The following is a 27,224-nucleotide window of genomic DNA, read 5'->3' as shown; positions in this document are numbered from 1 at the left end:
CTGTTTACTTCTAATGAAAACATTCTACAGATCCACCAGATAAAATACTCTAACATTGTTAGTAACTGACCACTGTTAATAAAACACCACAAGGAAAGATAATGTAAAATAGTCCTAAGTCATTACCAACACATACAAGATTCTTATACTATATTTCTCAATGTTCTGTTTGCTCTCATTTATAAATTTCAAACACTGGGACTCTGACTACTTCCTGTAAGTATACAATATGCAATGCATATGTAGCAATAATTTGCAGCAAACATAACAAAATACTGCAAAGGAACAAAAGTGCTATAGACTCTGGCAGAATGAATCCAAACAATGTGCTTAGGGCCTTGGATTTACCAGAATCCACTGTGTCTTCGCGCACACTTACTTCCATTGCTCTGCTTTCCACAAAAGGGAGATTCCAGGCCATTTAATCATAAATTCCTGGGATGACTCTCTCTCCTTGTTTGTGGGATTTGTTTTTTAATTGTGTTTACATTCTTGTGTGTGGGTTGGGAATTTAGGTTGGTTTGTGATGAAACATCAAAGTTGAGTCCCAAATTAATACTGTGTCAGTCAGTCATATATTCTTTGCACCTTCCCACAAGAGGATGATAGAAACACACACAGTTACCAAGTTTTATGCAGCGCTAATGGGATTAAACTAATCTGTAAAACTTTGATGTGATTTTGCTTCCCCATTCAATTTGCCTACTGTTATTTTTCGTATTGTTTGCTTATTTTCTGTTTTCTTTTTCAGATTTTACAAAAACCCCTATATCTTCATATGAAATTAAAAAAAATATTAATATTCTGTAAACATGTGAGTATATTTAGTTGATATATCTAATTCTGTTTATCAGAAAGTGGCATTTTAATTCTGACATATGCATTGCACAGGTATGTGGCCCATAATCTTTCTCCACATAGCATCACAGCGGTTACTGTACCAATTACACTATCACACGCAGGAAATTATCAGCAGTTAGAGCAGATAAAAGCTTGAACTGAGATTGTTGTATTTTTTCATAGAGTCTTCTTGTTTATCAAAAGCTACACAAGTAATTTAACAGAACTGCTAGTAAATAAAAACTCCTCAAGTTCTGCAGAACAACTTTGGTGTTTCAAAATCAATAGAGAGTGAAGAGCAACAGATTGTGGGGTTTGCAAGAAGTGCCAGTGAAGAGACAGCAGGCTGAGATTCTCATCAACATAAGGTTAACCGAAGTTATAATTTGAGTGTTACCCAAGAAACTATTTCTACCCCAATGTTGCGATGTTTTTCAGGCAAAATGTTTACACCTGAAACTGCATGGGCTGCTATTCAGATTTACACAACACATTAACTGTTAGCACAAAAATCCAGTGGAGCAATCCATTTACGCTTTGCAGACTGAATAGTCATCTGTGGTTTGGGATCCTTCTTCACCAGGATCAGTTTCATATTTAGCCACCTTGCTCTTCTAACTGCTTGCTTCTGTACTAGTAGGGTAGAATATCATCCACCCGTAATCTCTAGTAGGGTAGACTATCATCCACCGTAATCTCTGAGTTATAAACTAGATTGGCAAACTGATCTATTCGGCTTAAAAAAATATATGCAACTATTTTAAATATGTTTATATATTTAAAATAAAATATATTTATAGAGATTTTTCACCTGGTTTATTTTTCAGATGGATCAGCATCCTGATCTGGTTCACAGTTCAGCCACACAAAGAGCTGCAGACACAGCTAAGGGTTGGTGTGCTGTGTTGCAAGGGCAGGACCAAGGAGCGGGTAGGAACCAGTAATACAGCAAAGACTTCATGTCATCAAGCCACAGCCTTATTTACGATGTGGCTGCTTTTGCCTGGACTAGGAAAGAAATTAATTTCAGTTCCTTACATTTGTGTTAGCTCTGCAGAAGAGACCTGTATCCTCCATGAGTCCATTTAGTAACCATGACTCAGTGTGATTCCTTTATTGCAAAGCCAAACCAAAATTCCAGCACACTTATACAATAAACTTTCACCATATCTTAATTATATATGGGCACACTGTCCACTCAGGAAAACAGGTCACTGTATATGATAAAAATCTCCAGCGAGTGCTAGCTAGACAGAATTCCTAATTTTAAAGATTTGCATCCATTTGAAATTTCCCTGGGGTTTGTCTTCCTAATACCCCAAGTTCACCCACACATTTCCTGTCCTCACTGACTGAGCTGCAGGCTGCACGAAGGAGAGATTAGTTCTGTGCTAAGGTTTAAACCTCTCCCCTCAAGAGTGCTTCAGCTCCACAGAGCTTAGCTTAAGCCTTTGCCTGTTTACACACAAGCCAGCGTTCAATATAAATGAGTTCTGGCTTAATGAGTACAGGCTCTGGTGTGAGGTTGGCCGACAGTGCAGACACAGCCTGATGTCTCTGCACCAGGCTCTAGTGCTCGTGTCTGAGCTGGCAATGCACTTCCAGACATTACACAGCTCCAGCCTGCTGCTGGCTGCTGTTCCTTCCCCAAACAAGAGCTTAATTGCACAGAGTCTCAGACCAGTCAAACACTTTATTGCTAAACTATTTTTTTGTTCAGAACGGTCTGAGGATGTGATGCTATCCATCCTTCTCAGCCACCTCAGCCTTGGTGCTTCAGAGGAAATCTTATCAAACAATTAATTTAGTCTAACTAAAATTGATGGTTTTGCAAATCTAGATCACAGTTCTCAGCCAAGCCCTGCAAAAATACCTTACACTTCATGTCCTGTGGTAACATGGATCTCGCTGAGCAAAGATGTGTTGCTGGCATACCTTAGTTCCATTAGATTTCTAACAATGATCTAAATGAAAAATAGAAAGGGTCTTGTTGCATTTTTGGTACATGGTGCATCTCCTACGGTCTCATCTTTGCAACACAAAAATCCTCTCACACACCCACAAGCATAGCCCACAGCCCCTCATTAAAAGACTTCAAGAGACAAAAACAGGGAACAGAAGGATTTAGTGAGTGAGGCAGCAAAGAAACAAAAAGATTACATAGGAAATTTAACACAGGATGGGTGGATTAAGCCAAATTAGTCCATGTCTGAAATAAAAGACAATCTCTTCTCTTTCTATCAACATTTGTTGAACAGTCTTTCTTGAATAACACAGATCCCTAGCCCTACTAAGCAGAGAAGGTGTTTTCTGGGCATTGAAAGCACTTACTCCTCTCTCAATTTAGGCCTACTTCAGCAACTACGGGACATGCCTAAATGATCAAATGCAGACAGGTGTGTGCTAGTTCCACCTGCACTGCTTATTACTTGTGTTAATGTACAACGGTTTCCTTCCTAAGATCCTCCTCTAAAACTATGGTTTAATTCTATTTTTTTTCTTTATTGGCAGAAATGTCATCTTTTTTATTACTTTATGACCCTCTTGACTGCAGTAAGAGTATTTCCAAAGCTGTGTGATGAACCAGAGAAAGAAATTATAAGCCAGAAGATACTATGGGTTGGGTTTTGGGGGGTTGGGTTTGGTGTTTTTTTCTGGCCTGAAACAGTGCTACTTCACCGCATGGACCCGAACGTGAACTGGCTCAGAGAAAGGCACTATACACATCCAGGAAGGTATCTTCCTTTGGGTGGAATTCCTAGCTTGGACATCATGCTAACATAGCTTGACAACTTTTAGACCCCACCTGGTTTGGCCTTTTGCTGATTTGAAGCACGAGAGTTACAGGGAGCTCCGTAAATCCGAACACTGGAAGCTGGACCTATTTACAGTTTACAGTAACAGCACAGAAATTAGCACTCTGGTACCTCCAGTGCCACCCCTTCCCCGGCTCTTACCAGCCACAAAGCGGCGTGAAGCACCCCACAGCCCCACAGCATTAGAGCTTCCTCCCACGGCACGACAGCTGCTCGGCGGCCAGCTCACCAATTTCCTAGACCTTTACGATTTGCCTTGCCAACAAGTTAAATGCAAGCGCAAGCCGAGTACTTCTGTATTGTCAGTATTTCTGTTTATCGCCCAGAAGAGAAGGCAGAATGTAAATGCAAACAATAGTTTCCCCTCAAATTCTGTGGGTTTTTTTCAGCCGGCTGAGCTACAGTTTGCTCCTTGCTCTCAGAACAGCATCAGGTTTTGCTCTTTATTCTATTTCACGGGGGTTTTTGCTACGGCAGAGGCCTAAGCGCACTGGTAGGAAAGGAAACGTCCCCGGGGGCGAGCAGAATCACCTCAGAAAGCAAGCGGAGATCTCCCTCAAGGAGAGGCGAGGCCGTTCCCCACAGGGCCGAGGTACCCGGGACGATCGGCCCGAGGTCTTTCCCCGAGGTGACACCCCCCCCCCACCCCCCGCAGGTGACCTGTCCTCCGCGGCTGCTTCACCTCCGCACCGCGACCCAGAGAGCGGGGGAGAGCCGCCTCAGACACCCGCCTGAGGCGACCCCGCGAGGGCTCCGCCGGCCTCGGGGGTGGGCAGACCCTGAGGGGGAGCGGGGCAGACCCTGAGGGGGAGCGGGGCAGACCCTGAGGGGGAGCGGGGCAGACCCTGAGGGCAGACCCTGAGGGGGAGCAGGGCAGTCCCTGAGGGGGAGCGGGGCAGACCCTGAGGGGGAGCGGGGCAGACCCTGAGGGCAGACCCTGAGGGGGAGCGGGGCAGACCCTGAGGGCAGACCCTGAGGGGGAGCGGGGCAGACCCTGAGGGGGAGCGGGGCAGACCCTGAGGGCAGACCCTGAGGGGGAGCGGGGCAGTCCCTGAGGGGGAGCGGGGCAGACCCTGAGGGGAACGGGGCAGACCCTGAGGGCAGACCCTGAGGGGGAGCGGGGCAGACCCTGAGGGGGAGCGGGGCAGACCCTGAGGGGAACGGGGCAGACCCTGAGGGGGAGCGGGGCAGACCCTGAGGGCAGACCCTGAGGGGGAGCGGGGCAGACCCTGAGGGGAACGGCCGAGAAGAACGTGCCCCGCGACGCCGCGGCACCCTCTGGCAGGGCGGGAGCAAGGGCTGCCGGGGGTGTGGGCGGCCCGGGCCGGCCCGAGGAGGAGGAGGGGAACGCGGTGGTGGTTGAGGGGAGGGCAGGGCTGAGCCGTGCCGGGCGGGCGGGCGACACCTGGGCGGCTGCGCTGCCTCCTCCTCTCACGTAGGTTTCGACTTTTCTTCCCCGCCCGGAAACTTGGTTGGAGCCGAGCCGCGCTCGCCGCCGATCGCAGGCCGAGTTGGCGCTGGGCTTCCCTCGCCTCCTCCCTCCCCTTCTCGGGGGGCGAGCGAACCCCCCTTCCCGCCCCCGGCGCCTTACAGGTGAGCTGCGGATGGGACGGAGGGGGGGGTTCGGTGTGTGAGGGGCGCGGGGTTCCCGCCGCGGCTGAGGCGTCCGCCGGCGGGCTGAGGGGCGGGAGGCCGCGGGGGGTCGCGGATCAGCTGTGGAAGCGGCTGAGGGCGGCAGCTCCTGCCCTCGGCGTCCAGTTCCCTCAGCGGAGGGTTCCTCAGCCATGACCGAGCGAGGCGGGGGGGGGGCAAATGGAGATCTTGTATCGTTACACGGGGCGGTAAGGACGGCTCGGGCTGGGCGGCGCAGGTGAAGGCTGACTGCCTGCCCCAAGGGTTTCGCTCTTCAAAGGTCGGTCTTGCAGACCGGCAGCGCTCGGGCCTCTGCAGGACGCCACAAACTCGGCGATTTTGGCCGCTTGCGTGGGTCGGAGGGAGGCTGTAGGGCAAAATTTCTTTGCCGGGAGATGGAGAGGTACTAAGTTGGCAAGTTTCAGGTGCTGTGCTGGTAATTAATGCAGAAAAAGCCTATAAACAGAAGCTGAGATAACAGGCGAAGGAGAGCAATGGGATGATGGGGATGTTTTGGAAATGCCTTAAAGGTAAGAAATACAGGTGATGTTAAATATGAGGTAATGCTCTGGAGAGGTTTGTAAGAGGCTTGGAAAGAAACGTTTAAGGGATACTGTATAACTGGAATGCTTTTTATTTCATTTAGATGTTTTCACGGGGGGTTTAAAGTGGGGCGAGGCTGTGTGCCGCTAAAGGGACGATCCCACTCTGCTTCGCTGCTTGGTTGTATGCGCCAGATGTCCCTCTGCTTTTGACATTAGCCTCGTTATCTGATGGAAAACGAACAGAGCAGGCAGCAGCCAGCTGATGCCAGCACAGGAGGTGGCAGGGAGAGCGGGACTGCCCCTTTCGGTGGCAGTGCAGGCTTAGTTTGCTATAAGCCATGCTTGAAACGGCACTTTCAATTCCTTGAGTGATTTTTTTGGTCCTATTTTACCTTGGTGAAGTAAGGATTGCAAAATGAGTATTTCCCTGTTGCTTACCAAACCAAAAAGGGTCATATTTTCACTTTCTGCTCCAGTTTTTTAGCCAAGGTGAAAGGACCAGAACTGTATAAAGTCTCCGCAGGAAACACTATTCCAGCTCAAGTGCAGATAGTAAGTGTTAGGGGAGGTCTCTGCTGTGCAAAGGCTATGTTGGGGCAGGGTCAGAGCATACAAGCCTATGGAGATAATAGGCAGCCCAGGGAAGTTTCTGTCACTGTCACACTGCCCCAGAGTTGTCCAGTCTAATCCTTTAGCCTCTCAGGACTCCAGAGCAGCCCAAGGTTTGGGTGGCGTGGTGTGGTATAAAGAACTGTAGTTATCCTCCTGCAGCAACACCAGTTGTGTGCTGTGCCTTTGAGGGACAGCGCTGATGTTTGTCCTTGATGCTTAAAGGCCAGAGCTCTTTTGGCAGTTCTCCAGCAAAGAGAAAGCAGATTGCGCACATGGCTCCTTCAAAACAAAACTTCTTTCTCTTAAGTTACACACTCAAACTCTTCTTTTACAATGTACCTAAGCAGATGTAGTGTGTCTGCTGCTGAAAGTGGCTAAGGCAGTGGTAATAATTATTCCCTACCCCAAAGGGATTTGCTCCTGAAGCAGCTCATGAAGTCAGAACAGCACCAGTGCTTGTGCAGGGAAAAACAAAGGAGTCATATGGCTGAGGATGCAGCAGAGAAATAATAAACAGGAGGCCAAACTTTCATGGGGTTTGCTAGCTGTTAGAAAACTCAGCTGTGCTGTAAATGCACACCTTTATTCACCTTATTTATGTGTCTGCTCTGTGTATGCAAGGTTGATGCATATGTAACTCATTTAAATAACGGGGATGTTCTAGCATAAAACTCCAATGAAATGAAATGGAGAGAAGGACCTGTGGTGTGCAGCAAAAAGGAACCTCATCTGTTGAAAGACAAGTTTCGTGTAAAGTTTCTAACCAAATGAATAGTGAGGGAAGTGAGCAAGAGTTAAGAAACAGACTCAACCATATGGCCTGGGGAATAAGAGCTGTAAAAGGTGGAAGAAACAGCTCCAGAAGGGACCTGGCAGCTAAATGACCTTGAAAAAAACCCCATGAGGTTCAAAGATACCTGATGAAACAGGTTGAGGATTATTCTGGACAACGTAAGTGCTACCTGAATGGCAATTCCAGTAACTTCAATTAGAAATTGTAGTTAATGGTTTTGTAAACCATGGTAGTGCTGTACTTCCTTAAGTATGGTTAATAGATAAATTTACACATGCTTATGAGATTGTAGAGTCTTAGACTTAATAATATAATAAGAATAAACTTAAAAGAATATAACTGCAGAATAAAATATCTGTAGTTCGCAAAGCACCCCCGGTGTATTTGGTTACTCATCCTCGTGCATTGCCATATATTTCTTGTTTTCTGCATTAAAAAAAAAATCCTGCTGCAACTGCTATATTGATTTCAATTTGAAAATTAAGCTGCATCATTTCATTCTGATTGTGTGTATCTTGCCAGAATAGTTGCAGCTGTTGTCTTACTCACAGGCCTGAGTATGTTTTGCTGGTTTAATACAAAACCCTCTTGTTTGGCTTTTCCTTCTCAGCTTACTTTAGTGGTGCTGTTCAGACAGTTGTTAGGAATCGTATTTGAAAGTCCTTCATCAGTTTATGTTCCCTGATTTATAACACATAAAACGTTGCTCTTAGCTTAGAAATTTCTTGACATGAATTGAGTTTGAAAATATGAAAATATTTGGCAATTTTTTTTATACTTTGGGTAAGAAATTACCCATGAGCCAGTATCTCATAAACTATCGTAAGTGTTAGAGGGGATTTAGATGAACACGAGTAGCAGGAATTACTCTGCTGGTCCAGGAAAAAACACTCAAGGCTGGAAGGAGGGAAATGGAATAAAGCTGGAGGAATTTGGAGAGGCAATCAGCAGTTTACAGGTGAAGGCTGGTTTTATGTATATATAGTGGTCCTCTGAGTTTAGAGAGTCCCTGTGCAAATTTTGTTTGAAGACTGTAGTGTTCCTTATTTGGAATATTCTGGAAGGGAAGTACTGGAAGGGTTTATGTATTTTTAAAAAAAGTGTTGTCTAGCTTCATATACTCTCTGCCTGGGCCTTAACTAATGCAAGTTTTGTAAACAGCTGCAGCAGACTCTCTTTAAAAGCTGATTTTCTGACCGTGAAAAAGGGGTTGAGATAAAACTTGACCTGCTCCTCTGAGAGTTTAAGGGGTTCACCAGTGACGTCAGTTGTGTTGCAGTTGTTTGAAGTCCAGTAAATCCTGATCAGCCCTATTTGTAAAGTTCTCAGACTTATTAACCTCCCACTCCTAGACTAATAAATAACAGATAAATTCTTCTCACCTAGTAAGCGCTATTGCAGGTCTCTAAATAGAAAAGAACTAACTAAAAAGATAAAGCAGTCCCTGCCCTGGGAACCTTAGATCTGAGGATATCCTCTTTTACATGTTCTCAATTGGTAGTGAACAAAAATTGCTGTATGATTATTTCAAGTAGGATACATAAAAATAAACATAATGGGTCTTCTGGGTCTTTTTGTACTTGGGATAAAAAAAAGTTCCCTGTGAGGTTAACACCTGGGGCTACTTGGCTATTTTACTAGTAATCTCAAGAGGCTGAAAACTGAACAGAGAAGGGAGATTGCCTCCCCATTCCTACTTATACCGTGACTTAAGGTCGTTCACGGGTGGCTAAGAAAGAATGTAGTTGCTGCATTGATTTGTGGATAGCGGAAGGACTTTGGTCTGTTGTTCCAGCTCTTAACTGGTGAGACAGCCACACCTATTTTTAAATTATTTTTAGAACAAGGGAAAATATAACATAATTGTCAATTTATGTACCTTGTAAATATGTGCCCAATAAGGTAAGATAACAATGGTTCTTAAACACCTGTTTCTGATACCAGTTTGGACACAGATTTAAATCAGGATAAGATTTAAAAAAAAACCCAAAACCAATAAAAAATTCCTCTTGCAGTTTTGTTTCCCCCTAGCTGTGAGGGTTGTTTGTTTTAAGTCTAAAGTCAACAAGATGCACCAGAAGAAATTGTATGATGAAAAGGCATCTTAAATTACATGTGTAACTGTACTTAAGCTCATAAACCAGTAGTACAGATGTCCTAAGCAGCAGAATGTGTCTCAAGTCTTTTAAAAATGAGCCATAATACTGTTCTGTAGATCTCTAGGGGAATGTAATTCTTAATCCAGATTTTATTTTTTTTTTGTACTTTTACTGAAGTACTTATTTACTTATGAGCTGCCATCTGTGGTGAAGGGCATTTCAGCTACTGGTTGCAGCAGCAGGAGCAGCTCTGCCTGCCTACAGGCACTGGCGGGAGTTTAAGCTAACTTCAAACTTAGCTGCACACCACCCTAAGGAACCGCAGATTGAGAAGACGTGGTCTAGGGAATTAGGTGTTGGGTTTTTTGTTTAAATGAGGATAACTTGTTTTCTTTCCCCTTTACCATGATCTGATGGTAAAATGGAATGTAAAGGGGAATTACAGACTTAATTATCTTTTAATTCAGCTTTTTTAGTTAGCAGGAACAAGCTTGGGCTAGAAAGTACTTTGCAATGGTTTTGATAAAACGCCTTCTTACCCCGTGAAAGGAAGTCTGGAGTATTGTATACTGAGTGGGGTGATATGCCCTGCTGTTGGTGATGGTATCAAGTGCAGGCTGGGGCAGTCTGGAGCCGTTGAGAAAAAACAGACAGGACTGGGGGAAATTTGATGGTCCCTCTAGAACAGTGCTCTCAGCCATGCTGCGTGTTTGTCACTGATCATTGGTTTTATTTTGCGGAGTTTGGATTCCAAGTGCCTATTTATATCAAGGGATGCTGTCATAGATTGTGCCAAACTCTTTAACTTGGAACAGAGCACGATTAAAAAAAAAATAGTGCTACTGTAACCGAGACTGGAATTTGACTTGGTGTGGGTAATGAAAAGTTCTGTGCTGCTTTATCCTGTAGTAAAACCCTAATCTGATACTTCTGATGTTGGCAACTGTAACTATCTGTCTGTTGATAGGAAATATTTCATCACCAGGTGCAAAATGCTGCTTTCATGCTGCTGGATCGCTTATGGTAAAGCTATGTAGAAAACAATATTTGCAGAAGTGTTGTTTGTTTGTTTCTTTGTTGGGTTTTTTTTTGTTGTGTTTTTAAACTAAGCTAGAAAACAAATTATTTCATGCTTAATTTTGTTTCATTTTAAAGTAACACTTGATAGAGTGTGAGAGATTAAAGCTTTGTAGGACTTTCTCACAAGACAAGCAAGTTTTAGAGCTATAGAAATACCATATGTCTACCAAAAGCAACAGTGTCTCTCTCTCTCTTCCCTCCTACCCCCCTTCTCACATTACCTTTAAATATATATGATGATGACTGGCTTGGTAAGGATATTCAAACAGCGACTTTTAAAAACATACAGTTATATAAATCACAGTCTGCTTCTTCCCTTGTATGCTTCAGAAATTTTATGATAAGAAATCATCTGCTTTTTTTCTGACCTATATTACAAATACAACACCCAGATCACAAATGGACAATGATGTACAGGTTTTCTTTCGTCAGGCTACTGCAAGAGTAATAGCTATCAGGGCTGGCTAGTTATGAAGGCTTACACCCAAGACAAGCCTCTGCACATTACACACTTATTTCAGATCCTGTAAACCGTGGTGCTATTTTCTTTCTATAAACAAAGAATTTACAGGTAGACAGAAAGACAACGATGTGGTAAGAGCATCTGCTATTCATATATAGGCAATAGACACATGATCTTTACCTTCTGTCCTCAAAAGCAGACTAAACTCTTTGGAAAGCAAGTGTGCTACCAGATATTTAGATGAACCTAAATCTTAACATCAAATCTCCTAATCCCTCTTTGTTTTGGTTTTGGGCTTTTTGCTTTAATTGCAAGAGGAGCTTTGGTTATTAATTACAGATTAGGTACTTTATCCTTAAATTATAGCATTGGATTCCTTCTTTCTTTGTCTATAGAAAACTTCTCCCACAAACATCAAACTGATTTTTGGGGATGGAATTACAGATAGCTGCCAAATTCAAAATGTGGGTGAGGTGAGGGTGGAGGTAGGGGTATTTAATTTCCTAGAGAGAGATGATTAGACACAATAGAAAAAAATAAAGAACATACAAAGAAAAATAAAGAAGCACCACGCGTGCTGCCAGTGGTGAAACTTCCATAGGAGTCTTTGGATCAAATTCTGCAAAGAAGCAAATTGATTTGAGTGGTACAACAGAAGAATTCTTGTGAGCACAAAACAAGCAACTTGCACATTTATGTGGAAGACAGGGTGTAGAAAGGATGGTGGATATAGCAGAAGCATCTAGCAAAGGTGAGAAAGCAGGAAGAAATATAAATAAAACAGCTTTTTTTGCAGAACTTGTCTTCACTTCTTTTTGATGGCATTCAATTTATCCATTTTTCAGAGCGGTATGTTAAAATAGTCACTGTTTAATCCCCTTGGAAGAAAAGTGTGGGTGGAAAACATTTTACACCACTACTTGATTATTTAAGAAGGGAAGAGGGAGGAAATTTATTGGTTCTTGTTACCCAGATAGTATTAATTGAACGATAACACCAGAATCTCCTGCTCTGTAGAAAGAATTGGGATTAATTGTTGAAATTACGTTTGTGCAGTCCTGCTACTTTAGCATGCTGGGTCCCTGATGATACAGTTACTGTTCTGTGGTATCATTAACTGAACTGAGAAGCAAATGTTAAGATCATATGGTAGTGAGAGAAATTAATTATAAGTGCTAACTTCTTCATTTTTCATGTTAGCTTTTCTTCCTCCTAAAATTAGGTGTATGTTTGCAATTTAAGCTGTTGATTGCTAGTAAGATTTTTAAAATAAGTAATACAAAGCAAAGAGATCTTCTCTTATGTTGAACTTTCAAATATATTAACAAACTAGTTTTTTGTTTTTTTGTTTTTTTTTTAAAGTATCTATCTTGAAGTGCATTATGTTGAAAATGGAAATCCGTGTACTGTGTTGGAGAGCTAATATTGCAAAAGTTGCTCAGGAGACAACTCCTTGGGATAGTGTGGCTCTAGTCGACCAAGCCTTTTAGCACATCTCTCAGAATAGGGTTTCCTGCAATAATAAGTCTTTTCTAGTCTAACAGGATAATGATTCTGATTACAATTAATGAAAATACAATTGGTTTTCTGGTTGAAAAAACAGATACTTGCCCAGAAGTTCAAGCAGATTAAATACAAAATTGTCCAACGAGCACAGAAACACCAGGGAGTTAGAATACAACTTAATTTCAAATTGATGGTTAAAGCATGGGCATAAATGATGGGGGCAGTGAAAACTTTTAAAATTGTCAATCTTCCTTTACATTGAGTGCAGTAAAGCAGCTGTGATTTAGAGTTTTGATTTAGAAGTGTTCATATAAGTGCTGAGCAGTTACTCTTGGAGGTGGCTTATTAGAAACCCTTTGGCTTGAAGGCAAGGTTAATTAGCGAAAGGGGTGCTTCTTATTTAACAGTATAAATTTACCACTTACAGAAGCTTTGACCTCCTACTTTTACATTCAGTGGCCTGATCTTCAGCAATATCAGAAAATAATGAAGAAAGATAATAGGACATTGTATAACCACCTGAAACTATTCTTGGGTTCGTTATTGTGGTTTTTGTAAAAGTTGACCTACTTTAAATATTGCTTATAAAAATCCTCTGATATTTCAACACTATTTTCTGTGCCACTACTGTAAACTAAGGACAGTTTACTCATGGTTGTGAAACACTGCAGCAGCACACTGGAAATGTTCAGGCAGGACAGTAGTGCATTTCATATAAAACCTGTCCCATTTCACATACGTGAAATCCTTGTCCAAAGTAGTGATGAAATTCGGCAAAAAAAACTTGTTACAGAACACTTTCACACTGTACTTCTGTCTCTAGAATGAGGAAAAAAAAAAGCCATTCTGTGAAACACAAAAATTCTTAACTGAGTAAAAAATTTCTTCAAAAAGTTTAGCAAAATTTCTGCCGCTTTTTCTTACATTTTATTGCTAGAGCACTGGGTTTGCTATGTTAGAATCCATCTTGAACTTGCTTTTATGTAAGAAGATGGGGTTTGGGTTAGTGCCCTGCTGGTGTGTGCCCTCAGTCATCTTAATCCACAATGTGCTGGCTTTGTTTTGTCCACCCCCAAAAAATTAATTAATTGTTTAGCCTTTAGTTGGAATGTTGCATTTCCAGTCTCCCAGGGAAATGTAGTTATAAATATAATAATTGGCATAATTATTGCAGTGAACTATTACATAGCTGTATACGTGGGGCACGCACCCTGCAATCTCAAAGCTGACTTTTATATTGGGGTTTTGGTAACAAAGACTATATCAACATATAAATGCTAACCTACAGGCGCATAAAAGCATTGTATTTCCAAAATATTTTCCATGGTACAAGTAGGTTTTTAATAATGAGAACTAGTAATTTGATGATTTTTTTTTAAATTATTTTTTAACTAAAGCAGTATGAGACGTTCCTCTAGTCATCCTAATCTGTTAGAAAAAATTTTACGCTTCTATTTTGTGTCCTTAACTGCAGACTGGCTGCATGTTTCTATATTTTGCAATATGGAATGTGCTCTGGCTCACTTACCATACTTGTGGTTTTATAAATCAGTTAGTTAATAGAAACAGTCTTGATTTTCTTTTTGACACCCCCCCCCGCCGCCAGGAACTTCCTATGGGATCTTAGGTAGGTCAGTTGAGATCATATTCAGAGATGTACTAAGGTGTTAAATTCCCATGAGTTGATGCCTCTGCAGGTCTGTGTTTTAGCCTCTCCTGATGTCATTTCTCAGTCTTTAAATGTGAATAGCAACAATGTTATACCTCAAAGAGTTGTCCTTAAGGTAAATATGTTCATGACTGAAAGTGACTGGTGTCAAATGCTGGAATTGTATGAGCAGACAGGCCTGGATGGAGTTGTGCCATAATTTGTGCTCCACGCTAACAATGGCAGTGAAATGCCTTAAAAACAAGGAGCAAGAGTTGCATTCAGAAATGCTGAGACTTCAAATGAGAAGATTGGAAGCAGGGATGTTGCTCTTGGTGTAGCCAGGTACCACAGCCACAGTTCATTTTCAGTCACTGTAGTGCAAGTGGAGGCATGACACTGGAAAGATTTCTTAGATAATTATGCTTTTTTAAAAAGGATTTTTAAAAAAAGCTGTAGAAGTAATTCATTAGTTCTGTTTACAAGTCCGGGGTGCTTTGGAGAACTGAACAGGGTTTGTCCATCAGGAATGGTGCTGAGTGGTTTGCTCTTGGTGTGGTTCTTGGCATACTCCCTACTAGAGCTATTAACAGCGTTGTAGATGTGCAGAGGGGGTGTATATCTGAGGCTCTGTGCCCTAGCAGAGTTAAAACAAGAATAGGCAATGTGCTAATATTGTCAGGAATAGTCTTGCTTTGGCAGGCAAATAGATTAGACAACCTGATAAGTCTTCCTTTAAAAAAAATAAAAAGAAAAGTCTATTCTTTGAGTCAGTGTTACAGTACAAGAAATCCTACTCTTAAAAAAAAAAAAAAAAAGCTAACAGTGATTTTATTAAAAAACACACTAAAGATAAAGGTGGTCCCAAAGAAATCTTTTCTCTAGCCCACACAGTGTAAGAAACGGGGAAATATAAAAGAGATTTCTGCTGGTTTATTTCCTTCAATTCTTTGTCACGTATAGGAATGGGGTGTATTAATTTCTAAATAATTCAGACTCCAGAGGCATTCCTTGCATTATACTTTTAGAACAGCAGAGTTAATTAGCAGCAACATATGTATGTCAGGCTTTAATGTTTTCATATAGTCAATAAGTAGTAACTTGGGACCAAGCTATGCCCTTATTTTATGATTCCCTCATATTATGTCTGTTGTGTGTAACCTAACACGTGTGGGGCCTAGGGAGAGATCCCAGTACTAGGGAGAAAGGCAGGAGCAGGGAACATGCCACTCAAGGTGGCATTGTTGGAAGGAAGCTGGAGAGGGGGAATGGTATAACAAAAAGAGCAACACAAGAACAAAGGGGCTTGTTGGGGTTGATCTGACCTTCAGAGTTTAGAATGAGTAACTGAAATTTGATGGCAGCTGCAAAAGATTGAGTATATGTCTTCATATACACTTCACCTCCAAAACTAGAATCCCAGGAACTCTAGACGGACTCTCTTGAAACTGGTCTATTTAAGCTGAGGGTTACCATGGCTGTTCTGTTGAAACAGTGCGTTTTCCAGACACTTAAGATCTGTCTTGTTGCGCTGAAGTAGTCATCTTTGCTGAATAAGATGTTAGCAATTTTCCTCTTACAGAACATCTGCTTTCTGACTGAATCACTGAACAAGCAGCAGGCTTGTTTGAGCCTGCTGTCCTCCCTGTGCTGCTCACTAACTCCTGCCTTGCCGAAGGGTGTGGGCTGGCTTTCATCACGGAGGTGTCAGGCTTAGGTTCCCTGGTGTCTGCAGGAGTGTCCTCCCTACTGAAAGGACAGTGGTGTAAAAGTAAAATTTACTTTGGCACTTTTGAATGAAATCTTCACACCTTGTTTTCGAGGATCTAGAATTGAGAGAGCACAACATCTTAGGATTACAGAGAAGAAAAAAGCAGCAAGATTGTGGTGATACTTTTATCTTCCACAAGTTTTGAAATGACTCATAAATGGGATTCATCTTGTATAACCTTTAAACACAGAGAGCAGAGAATGAATTTGGTAAATAATCTGAAAACCCCCATATAAAAGTAGTTTATCAGCAAAATTACCGTGGGGTTTGTTTTTGCTGAGAAAGTAGATTTGTTTAATCACCTGCCAAAGTTCTATGCAAATACTACAACCTGAAGCACAAGTATTTCTTATTGGTAGATGTTTGCCTTGGAAGCTTGGTGTTTCATTAACTGAGCTGATTGATTAGAATTGGTAGGTGATGTTAAGTGATTGTCTGATGCTGAAATGTTTCCTTTTCACTTGTAAGATAATTCAAGATAAAATGAAGACTTTTTATAAAGCAAACAGTAGGGATGCCTGTTTGAGATGGAGGTAAGTACCAAAGAACAGGGGTATTTCTAAGAGAGTAGGGCATGGATACATCTGCTTTGATTTGCTTCTGTGCTCTCTGTGAACTGTGCTTTCTCTTTTGGGGAGCACCGAGTCAGTCATGCGAGAGTTAAGGAGTAAATGCAAAGAGAAGAGCTAGGTCTGAACATCCAGCCTAAGTGCTTTCCTCAAGGGGAAGATGCTTTCTGGCACTGCAGCAGCAGGAGAAGCAGCAAACAACTCGTGCCCTGTACCCACCTGGAACCGTGACAGTAGTGTTTTAATCTTTTGAAGTGAACAAGTTTCTATGGCTAGGTAAAAATTCGCCTCTAAAATGGCTTGATTCTGTTGGTGATACGTTATCCCTTTAATTAAATAGCTGACTTATGCTTGACAATTAATTGGCGTGATGTATGATTTTTATTAGAAACCCATGACTAATTTTTTCTTGCCGTTCTTGCTATCTTATTGTTCTTGCCTACCCTCCTCCAAAGTTGCTGCTGCGTGCCAGCCATGTCCTCCAGGCACTGGTGCAGACCAGTGTTCACTCTTGCTTAGGCTTTTACCTGTTCCAGATAAAGCAATTGCTTTCAGATATTTTCCGTGTTGTCTTTCAGAAATTTTCCACTTCATCACAGTTCTGCAATTTTTTTGTTTTAAAAGACTCTGGGATTTTTTACATAAACTTAAAAAAAATACCCCAAACTCCCCCCAAAACCTCACCACAACAACAAAACCCCCCACTGTGTAGAGTGTTAGCTTCATCTAGTACCTCATTTCCTACTTCATTAAAATAACTGTCAGGTTAAAAAAAATCCTTCCTGCCATAGTCCCTCTGCCTGTAGAGTAATCTGCTAGCAAACTTGGGTGAATTTTATATTTAATTACAATAGGCAAGATTCAAAAGGGATGTGACTGGAGACATCTCTATTAAAATCAGTGAAGTGGCAGCTGCAAAGAACTCAGTTTGCCCCTTATCTTATTCTCCCTAACTGTAAGAAGCTGAAGCTCAAGCCTTTCTGTAATGTTACAACAAACTGTGACGTGGACAATTCTTTATGTTTTTCCACTTAGGAAGCTTTATTCCTTTATAGGAAATTTGTTTCTATGGGTGAACCTAGGCATGGGGAACAATGCATTGTTTGTTAGAATGAACTTTTTTGAAGGGAGTGGGCTTAAAAGGAAGGAAATGTGGTTTAGATTTAAGTTTCTTTTGCTTCCTCCCTCCCCCCACCCCAAAACCCAAAAGCCTAGAAGACCCCACACTGATGTTTCACCATGCATATCTTTAAACTATTCAATATAATCTGGAAAGCCAGAGAACAAAATTGTCAATTTAAAAATCACTATCTTGGTTATCCTTTCTTTCCCTTCCCTCTCTGGGTTGTTCTCCCTCAAGAACATGCAGCTTTTGCCTCAGCTTTTCTAGTTCATATGCTTGGCAGGGTTTTATCTAGTCTGTGTCGCTGGTATGTGTAAAGTAATTTAAGCTTCAATTTATCCATGTGCTTAAATATTTTGCTGAATGAGGTCCTTGCATTCTGTTGTGGTTTAACCCCAGCCAGCAACTAAGCACTGCGCAGCCACTCACTCACTTCCCCCCCACCAGTGTGATGGGGGAGAATCAGGGAAAAAAAGTAAAACTTGTGGGTTGAGATAAGAACAGTTTAATAGAACAGAAAGGAAGAAAATAATAAGGATAATAATAATAATATGACAGTAATAAGTAATAAAAGAATTGGAATATACAAAAAAAGTGATGCACAATGCAATTGCTCACCACTTGCTGACTGATGCCCAGTTAGTTCCTGAGCAGCGATCCACCCTGCAGGCCAACTCCCCCCAGCTTATATACTGGGCATGATGTCACATGGTATGGAATGTTCCTTTGGCCAGTTTGGGTCAGCTGTCCTGCCTGTGTCCCCTCCCAACTTCTTGTGCCCCTCCAGCCTTCTTGCTGGCTGAGCATAAGCTGAAAAATCCTTGGCTTAGTCTAAACACTACTTAGCAACAACTGAAAACATCAGTGTGTTATCAAGATTATTCTCATGCTAAATCCAAAACATAACACTATACCAGCTACTAGAAAGAAAATTAACTCTATCCCAGCTGAAACCAGGACACATTCTCTGATCCCTGGGTTGATCATTCACAGGGTCGTTTTGGAAGGAACAACCCTAAAGGTGGTAGTTGGGGGGTGAAGATACTGGTGGGAACTTAAGGCAGGAATACAATTTAATTTTTAACTGGATAGATCTAGAGTAGACAGTTGGCTGGAAATCTCTCTTTCTCTCCCTTTTACTAGAGGTCGTCTGTCAGACAGCTACTACGTGACAAGTTTCCTTGCTGCTGGGCCGAGAACGCCTGATGCTGGCTATCATGGCTGATCCCATAGCAGAAGAACACGCGTCCCAAGTTGGTGAACTCTGCTGCGAATGTGGTCAGTTCCACCTCTTGCTGGACAATCATCTCTACAACTTCCAGGATGAAGTGGACGATGAACTCATCTGCCATATCTGCCTTCAGCCTCTGCTCCAACCTATGGACACTCCCTGTGGACATACGTACTGTTTCAAGTGCCTTGAAAACTTCATGCAGGAGTATAACTTTTGTCCTATGGATCGGAAAAAGCTCTCTTTCCAGCAGTGCCACAAGTCCAGCCTTCTAGTACGAAACCTGTTGGATAAGCTGATTGTCTTCTGTCCTTTCAAGGCAGAGTGTCAGCAGACAATGCAGCGGTGTGAACTAGAAGCTCACCTGCAGAACAGGTGCGTTACCATTTACATTATATTATTGCTCCTTGTATAATGCCATCTGTCTGTTGTGCTTCTGACCAGAAAGATGCATTCTCAGAACAGTTCTTAAACTGGGGCAAGGTGGGACACCAGAAATGACAGAGGGTGAGGCCAGAGAGGTGGGTAGGTGAAGACAGTGTAATTGTGCTTGTGTGTGTTAGGGAGGCCAGCTCACATGTGCTATGGAGATGAAGGGTGAGGTGCTCGCCTGCCTGTATGCGAGTTGTCCGCAGACACAAAACCTATCAAATGTATATAAGTTTGTGTGTCCTGATCTGGGGCACCTGACTCTGAAAATTATTATAAACATGCTTATTCTTGTTTCACTAGCGCAGAGAAGAAAGACAGGCACAAAGTGAACACTCTGGAAGCAAGGAATCGTGCAGTGTTGCCAGTTTAATTGGTCCAATTAAGATGTGCAATACATAAGTCTTTGATCCAAATAATGTAAGTCCCTCCAAGCTGCACATTATGCAGTTGCTGAATCACCTACTTATAATTCCATTATCTTCGCTCATTTTTTTTGAGAAAGAGAGGCAAATGAAAAATACGTTTTTTTCTCCCCCCCCCCCCCCCGCCCCGTGCAGAGGAAGGGAGACTATTGTTTTCTTGTGCTTGTCAGCAGAGATGTGTTTTGGTGCTTCCACTGCTGGTTGAGCTGGTGGCAGGCAGAATACTGTAGTTTTAAAAGAAGTGCAGGTGACAAAGAGCACTTGCCACAGTGCTTGAAGAACACTTGTTCCTACCTGGTTAATGATTGCAGGAAAGGGAGCTAAGTACAAGCCCTACTGCAGGCGGAAGCAGACCTTCACTGGCAGTGTGTATTTTGTCAGTGGGCAATGAGAAATGCAACAGTCTTGTTTCCCTCTAGCTATGTTGTAGCTTTTTGTGACAATGACATATTTTAAAAATAGGTCAACCAGTGTGCAGGGAACAGTTACACTTAGGATACCTTTGCAGTTCCAGCCAGGGATCTATCCTTGTGGTTCTTGCTTGTCTTTGGTACCCACCAGTTGAGAGCTTGTGTTAAAGCCAGCGGAATTGAGGGAAGGTGCCCCTTTCCCTCAATCTGTGAAAGTTTATAATCTCCTTTTTCTTGAACTAGCTCTTTGTACTGCTTGCTTGTTATCAGCCAGGGCTGAATGCTTCGACTGCAGGGACAGGGCTGCCCAGCTGTGCAGCTGTTGTGTAGCTGGGGACATGGCCCATACCAGGGCTGGGCCTTCCTCTCTGCTCTGTAAATCTACCCTGGTATCAGTAAACTTCGGTCACTTGCTAATCCCTCTGGCACAAAAGTTAAACACAGAAGAGGGAGGCACCCTTAAATGTTTACCTTGGAGACCTGTCTGGAAACTGTATCGTTCTCTTACACATTTCATAGTTCTTTGTATCTTACTTGGGGAGGGTGTGTTCTAAAAATCAGGGCTGTTTCACCTGGGCTGTGAGCATAGTTAGACTGAAAAATGGAGAGGAAAAAAAAAAAAAGAGAAAAAAAATTACAGTGAGATTTAGGTGTCCTGTTTTTTAGTTTTAAGTGAGATTAACTGGTAGCAGGAGACTTAAGGAAATAAGAAGCATCTAGCAACTTTTTTTTATGGGGGATTTCTCTGCCCTTTGCAAAATGAATTTGTTTCTTGACATCTTAAGAGGGACATGTGCACAAGTGGATCAATTGCCTTCTGTCTTTTAAGTTTCAGGGTCATCTTACTGCTTGGCGAATAAATGACTAGGAATAAACCAGAGGAAGTAATACTGGGATGAGACCTGTTTAGCCAGAATGTAAATAGTCAAGTTTAATTTGAGAAGTGGCTCTGGTAAACACCCAATACTACTCATGTCTCTGAAAGTGATGCTTTTGCATTCATCACCCTCCTCACCTGCCATCTTTTTTATAAGTACTCTTGATAAAAGAGATTGGTTTTCCTCACTCATTTTTGCTGAGATAGGCTGGCTGTGGTGTAGCTGCGTACAGAGTAGATTTTGTTGAATGTAGAATTACTTCTTGAACCTCTGTGTGGGGAGCAGTTGGTGGGATTATGAACTCTAAATTCCTCCCATTCAAGTAGAGCCTTCACCTGCGTGGACTGGAGGTGGAGTGTCATCTGGCAGTCAGGTCTCTTTCAGCAAAAAAAAAAAAAAAAAAGCAAGCCTTGCTTGCTGCTCTTGCATGTTACTGGTTTGTTAAAAACAAAGCCTAATTCAAGGCTGAGCTTGAAACTTGAGCCACTTCATTTGAATAAAGATACAGTTCATAGTCATCTCTAAAAGGTCAGAGCTAACTATTTGCTTATATTTTAAGAGGTATTGTTTTCTTCACCAAGTGTTTGCCAGGTAAATATTTAGCAAGGGAGACTCCCGTTCCTATTGCATTCTCCTTTTTAAAATAATTTGCTTAATAATTTTGAAAGTAAGAAAATAACAAGCCTGCTTTTAAGCTGACACTAGTACAAGTAGAAGCTGAAGGTCAAATGAGAATAAATTTTAGCATCTGTGATACAAGCTTTGCAGCTGATGAGATCTTGAACACGCTTCTTCACATACCTTTGTCAGTCAGAACTTGCATGTGCTGGGTTAAACACATAGGCAGAGACTCGCCACTTACAGTCAGTGACAATCTCTCTCTAGGTGTCCTGGTTTCAAGAAATACAAATCTGAACTACAGCGGAAAAAGAATCCCATTTCCAAAGGGAAGGAAGATCCTCCTACCAAGGTGGAGACAAACACGCCCAAGGATCCAGAGGTACCAAGTGGAGGATCGTCACTTGTGGCAGAAAGCTCTGCAGCTGCTGTGGTATCGCTAGGGACTGCAGAGCCTGGACTGGTTAATCCAGCTTTTGAGGAGAGCGAAGAAGGTGAGAGCTTGATACAGAAATGTAATTATCTAATTATCTTTTATAATATAAAAATGAGGTAATTATCTCAGATAATTCAATTTTTAAAGTGTCCCCAACATTCTTGGATATCCTTAATGCTATTAAGCCATTAGTAGCCATCGGAGTAATCTCTTTCCTCAGCTTGTCCTTGAGCAGGAGAGAGATGCATTCACGTGCATCAGGTGTGGCAGGATCTGCTCACAAGCACAAAACTGTCTGTGCAAAACAATTTGGAGAATCTGTGTTAGATTGCAGTGAATATCTGCAGTATTCTTTGCAGAAACAAAGGCAGTCCCTGTCAATGGGAACACGCAGCACTTAAGGCGCTTACAGAAACCAAATAATTAGTAATTAGGAAATGTTCCAGCTTCTTCTTAATCTTGTTAAGGAAGTTAAATATACGGTCAGTTTCCTGGAGTGGTCAGTACCTCCCTAGTGGTGTGCAGCAAGAGTGTTTTCATAGCATAACTTAGTTTTTGGATTAATAGTCAGTTATGAAATCCTTGCAGATACAAGTAACCATCTCCACTTCAGTTTAGAACCGCTTGTCTCAACCCCTATTAAAAGGCAGCAGCGTGGAAATCTCTGTGCCTTGTTACAAGGTCAGTCTCAGTTTCCAAGTGTGCAGGTGCTGGAGCCAGCAACTGGTGTGCCTGTGCCAGAGTTAATACACAGGTCAGTTTAATTCTCTGTTGGCTTTTTCCCGAAGTATGCTTGGGGCAGGTTTTGCATCTCTTGTGTGACAACTGCAGTTCACCCTGACAGGCAGTGCGCTTGGCTTCATTAGAGTGTTGGGCCTGCTTAAATGTTGCAGTGCTGGTAGATTTAATATAACTCGCTAACATCAACTTTCATCTTCAAAGTGTCTGAGAAGCATTGCTTAGTCTTCAGTATGCTGTAAATAGGTAAACATTACTCCTGTTTTACAGGGGGGATGGGAAAAGAGGAGGAAAGGAAATTAGAGGAGGGAAGTTGCACTGAGCTGCCTGTGGTAAAGTCACCACAATGGCAGACCAGTAATTACAGCTCAGTAGTCCCCTTTTCTAATGGGTATCATGGAAATTGGTGTTTTTTGTGTGTGTGCTTCTAGTAGGCCAGCTGTCACAGTAGAAAAATAAATCTCTAAATGGTAAGTGAAACATACTGACTGCCCTTTAATAAAACTCAAGGGATAATAATGAAGGAGTTTAAATTTGCCATAAGCTAGGAGAAGATGGGAAACATTTTGGAGAAACTGTGAAGAAACAGCGGCTTTTTAAGTTTTTAATCTGACGTATTGTTCCCTCTCCTGATAGCTGCTTTCCCTCCAGACGCTACTTGGGACACAACTTGCCAGTGTTACAAATCTTGTGGTGTTATGTGAAGGAAAATTCTATTAATGTGTTGTTTTTTCTCTTCAATTCCCACAATCAGACCTTCCTCAGAGAACTAGTCTTGTGGCTGAAACGACCACAATTGAAATTCACCGAGAAGACCCAGAGGAAGAGCTGGGGATGAGGATAGTTGGGGGTAAAGACACCCCACTAGGAAACATTGTTGTTCAGGAAGTCTTGCGGGATTCTGTCATTGCTGCAGATGGAAGAATAGCACCTGGGGACCATATTCTTGAGGTATATAAAACCCCACTGGTAGTCTCATTGCTTCTCTTGACTTGAGATGAGGGCTGGGGGAGCAGAGTTGCCTAGAAAAGCTGGGAAATCTCTACAGCTGAAGGTTTAAAAGCACTGATCAGACCTGTGTGTCAGTAGCATTGTGTATCTGCTGGGGCTGAGAAGCAGACTTTTGAGGTTCCTTCCAGTCATACTCATATTTACCTTGTATATTTAAGAGCTTTTTGAAATTTAGACTATTTTGGATAAATTAAAAAGATTTCTAGCTGATAAATTTCACCCAGTAGCACCATTTCTCTCCAAAGGACTGTGCTCTAGTTAGGAAGTGTTATAATTGCTTGCTCTACTGTGTTGCTTAAGCTGCATGGTCTCAATGGGCAGGTCCAAAGTTTAAGACCTTACGACTTGCAGTAAGCATCAGATATGTAATGTGAGTAATAAAGAGCACTAACCTCATCCTGTACTGACCCAGAGCCAGATTTAGTTTCCAGATTAATCACGCTGCATGGCAGTGGGCTACTCAAGGCAACAGAAGCCTGTATGCAGCAGTAAAGCCTACATGCAGAGAGAACTGTTAGCACCTCCTGGCTATAGCTGCCCAATCATTTGACAAGCCATAAAGACCTAATTATGCTGTTGAACTGTGGACTTCAGTAAGGACTGGCAGCCCCACATGCACAAGTGGCTGATACAATCTCCGAGGTGGTTTCTTAGACCAATGGAGTACCTTCTGTTTTATCCAGTTGAATTGTACGTGTCTCAGTCTTGATTGCGCTGTAAATAGGGCAGGTGCCCACACTTAGTAGACCTATTAGCATCCTAAAAGAAGACTGCACAGAGTCTTATGTGACAACAGACAAAGTGAAAAGTAGCTTCTCAGAGTTACCTTGGTAAAAGTGTGATTACACTGATGATTCCAGAAGCTTGCTGACTATGGACCGCTCTTCAACTTAAAAGTGAGGATGGGTAGTCTCCAGTTGAGTCTTCTCTTCCAAGTGTGTATTGAACACTGGAAGTTAAGGGAAACCAGTTCTGCGTTGCCATGGGATGGATATAATGATTTAATATTTTGCAGTTTCGGATTTGTTAGTTATGTGATTTGTCCTGTCTTATCCTTGTCCTCAGCTATTCACCATCAGTTATGGTCTAAATTCATCTGCTTTCTTCTGCATTCTAATTTAGTAAACTCTGCTCTCTAATGTGCATCAGAAGCAGCTGCTTCAGTCACAGCATTGCACAGGGACTTGTACATCCGGTCTCCAACTTTGTGATGTTCCGCACTGTGGACAGTGCCTAAATTATGTACATTCTGATTAGTGACTCTGGTTTGTTTGTCTTTCTAGGTGAATGGCGTCAACATCAGCAGTGTGACTCACTGCCAAGCTGTCTCCTTCCTGCGCCACCCAGGTCCTGTTCTCCACCTCATGGTCCTGCAGGAGAAGGGTTTTTCCAATAAGACTGCACAGCAGGATTCCACTTCTGTTACAAATAGGGAAGTGATCCATGTTACATTGATAAAGAGGGACCGATCTGAACCCTTGGGAATCAAACTGATCAGGAAGACTGATGAGGCAGGGATTTTTATTCTAGATCTGTTAGAGGGAGGTTTGGCAGCCAAAAATGGAAAGCTGAGTCGGAATGACAGAGTCCTGTCAATAAATGGCCAGGATTTGAGGCAAGGAACACCCGAGGCAGCTGCGCAGATAATCCAGGTAATGTATGACATGGTGAGGTTGTATGGCTAATGACTCCGCAGCTGTCTGTGTTGATGGCAGGGCTCCTGTTTTGGCCAAAGGGCTAACAGAACACACTGGAGCAAACTGCATTCCCTGAAATATCTCTTTGGGAAAGTGACTTCCCTGCGGATGTGTGGGAAGCACTGCTTCCAAATGAAGATAAACATGAAGAGTGGGAATCCATCGTGAGTCACCTCTGACAAGTCTGAAGCAAGGCAGTTGCTCATGGCACTTTAGTTCAGCTAAGGCAATTGGATCTCCTTTGCGGTGTGGTGTTGGGAGCCTTTCTTGCAGACTGAATATTCGCATGCACTGTGTAGATAAATGCAGCAGAGACAATGAGAGATTAGGACAGCCTCTTGTGCTTCAAACAGTCAAACTGAAGGTGTTGGGAGATGTGATAGGCTGGCAGCACAGAACAGAACCCTTCTGACTGATTTGAAGCCCTCTCTTCCCATTATACCTCTATTTGGGAAGGGAGTCTAGAAAAACAACATGAGGCATCTCAGGCTGGAAAGATTCTAAAATACTAAATGGGTAGAAGAGAGGTGGTCTTTCCTTGTGCAATAGGAATGTACTCCTGTTGCAGCATGCCAAATGTTTTGGTGAAAAGAGTGGGCAAGGAATTTTGATTAAGGATTAAGGATTGTTACGTGTGCAGCAGATATCATGTAGATCAGTTTAAATTCTTTATCTCCTTAGGCGATGACCTCCAGTTTCTGTTTTTATCTAAAGATCTCAACACAATACATCTCATCACATACTGTTTATAGCCCGGAAAGGATCTGAGGTCAGCAGTGAGGGAGAGCCAGCTCTCTTCCTGGTAATCAGCAGAGAGGTGCAGTAGCATGGGAGAAAAGAAGAGAAAGAGCAGAGTTCCAGTACTGAGATCCTTTTTTATGTTATATATGTGATTCCATTCCATGGCCTCTTAGAATTTTGCTTGCATCCCACAAGTGCTGCTGTATTTCTGTTGTAATGGGCAAATGTAACTCCCATTTGGGGAACTCTTTCATGATGCCACTGAAATCAGTAACCAAAGTCTCAGAATCACCTTCATTAGGTTTGGGGATTGAATTCCTTTTGAAGTGACATTTGTGTAAAACTGACAGTCTTCTAAACATTATCTGTTCTTCTGAGGGCCAATTCAAAGTCTTGGTTAAATGTAATTTTAATTTTGATTGCAAACCATTTGCAGAAAACAGTCCTTCTACCTCTATTTTAAAGTACCATTTACAGCTGTATATATATATATGTATATGCACAGCCTTATGTACTGTACATAGTCTGGTACTCCTGGTTGAAGGGGAGGGCAAATCCCCATCTTAGGACGCAATGTTTACAATATATTTTATTAAGAAATGGATGTGTGCCAACCCATCTGGAAAAAAATTGCTTTATCTTAAGTGACTTTGGGCAAAAGGCTTTTAAATTCTGTTTCAGAAAACAAAATTCTCCTGTACTAATCTAAAAAGAAAAAAAAAAACCAAAACAGTTGAGGCAGTCCCTCTTCCAAGGCCAGGAAATTCACTGCTGCCAGGGTGCTGTGGCACCAGGGAAACAGGGTCCCATGTCAAGAAGTGAGAGCGGCAACTGTACTTCTCTCATCCATTGCAGGAAATGCCCCAAGTAAGCACATACGCCTTACCCCAATGGAGTCCTTCACAATAAGGTTTTGTCAAATTATCTGAAAGAACAAACCAAATTAGAAGAGCAGTAACAATAGTGAATACTTTCCCTGTAGTTCTGCCAAGGCCAGACATACAGCTGGTTAAGTGTTTAATTGGCAGCAATCTTAGACAAAAGGTCATGTCTTCAGGTACTCTGGGAAAAAAACGGGTGGGAGATGTTGAACAATAGATGTGGTACATAAGC

General features: G+C 42.3%; 1 protein-coding gene across 2 annotated transcripts in view; it reads left to right on the top strand.

Moving 5' to 3' along the window:
- The first annotated feature begins 5,047 nt into the window (after positions 1 to 5,047).
- The window catches only part of LOC142043235 (ligand of Numb protein X 2-like), a 33,770-nt gene continuing 11,593 nt past the window's right edge, over positions 5,048 to 27,224 (top strand). The window contains exons 1-5 of one of the 2 annotated variants that reach the window (XM_075054141.1): positions 5,048 to 5,249; positions 18,641 to 19,103; positions 21,756 to 21,982; positions 23,417 to 23,613; positions 24,957 to 25,325. In XM_075054141.1, coding sequence (XP_074910242.1) covers positions 18,703 to 19,103; positions 21,756 to 21,982; positions 23,417 to 23,613; positions 24,957 to 25,325 — 1,194 coding nt within the window. In that variant the 5' untranslated portion in view covers positions 5,048 to 5,249; positions 18,641 to 18,702. Of the gene's footprint in view, positions 5,250 to 5,585; positions 5,819 to 18,640; positions 19,104 to 21,755; positions 21,983 to 23,416; positions 23,614 to 24,956; positions 25,326 to 27,224 lie in introns of those variants that run through there. The other variant, XM_075054142.1, reaches the window with a different exon arrangement.

This window comes from Buteo buteo, chromosome 22 (assembly GCF_964188355.1).
Source record: "Buteo buteo chromosome 22, bButBut1.hap1.1, whole genome shotgun sequence".
Lineage (NCBI taxonomy): Eukaryota > Metazoa > Chordata > Aves > Accipitriformes > Accipitridae > Buteo > Buteo buteo.
Note: the sequence above shows the minus strand (reverse complement) of the source record. Positions and strands in the feature narration are given on the sequence as shown.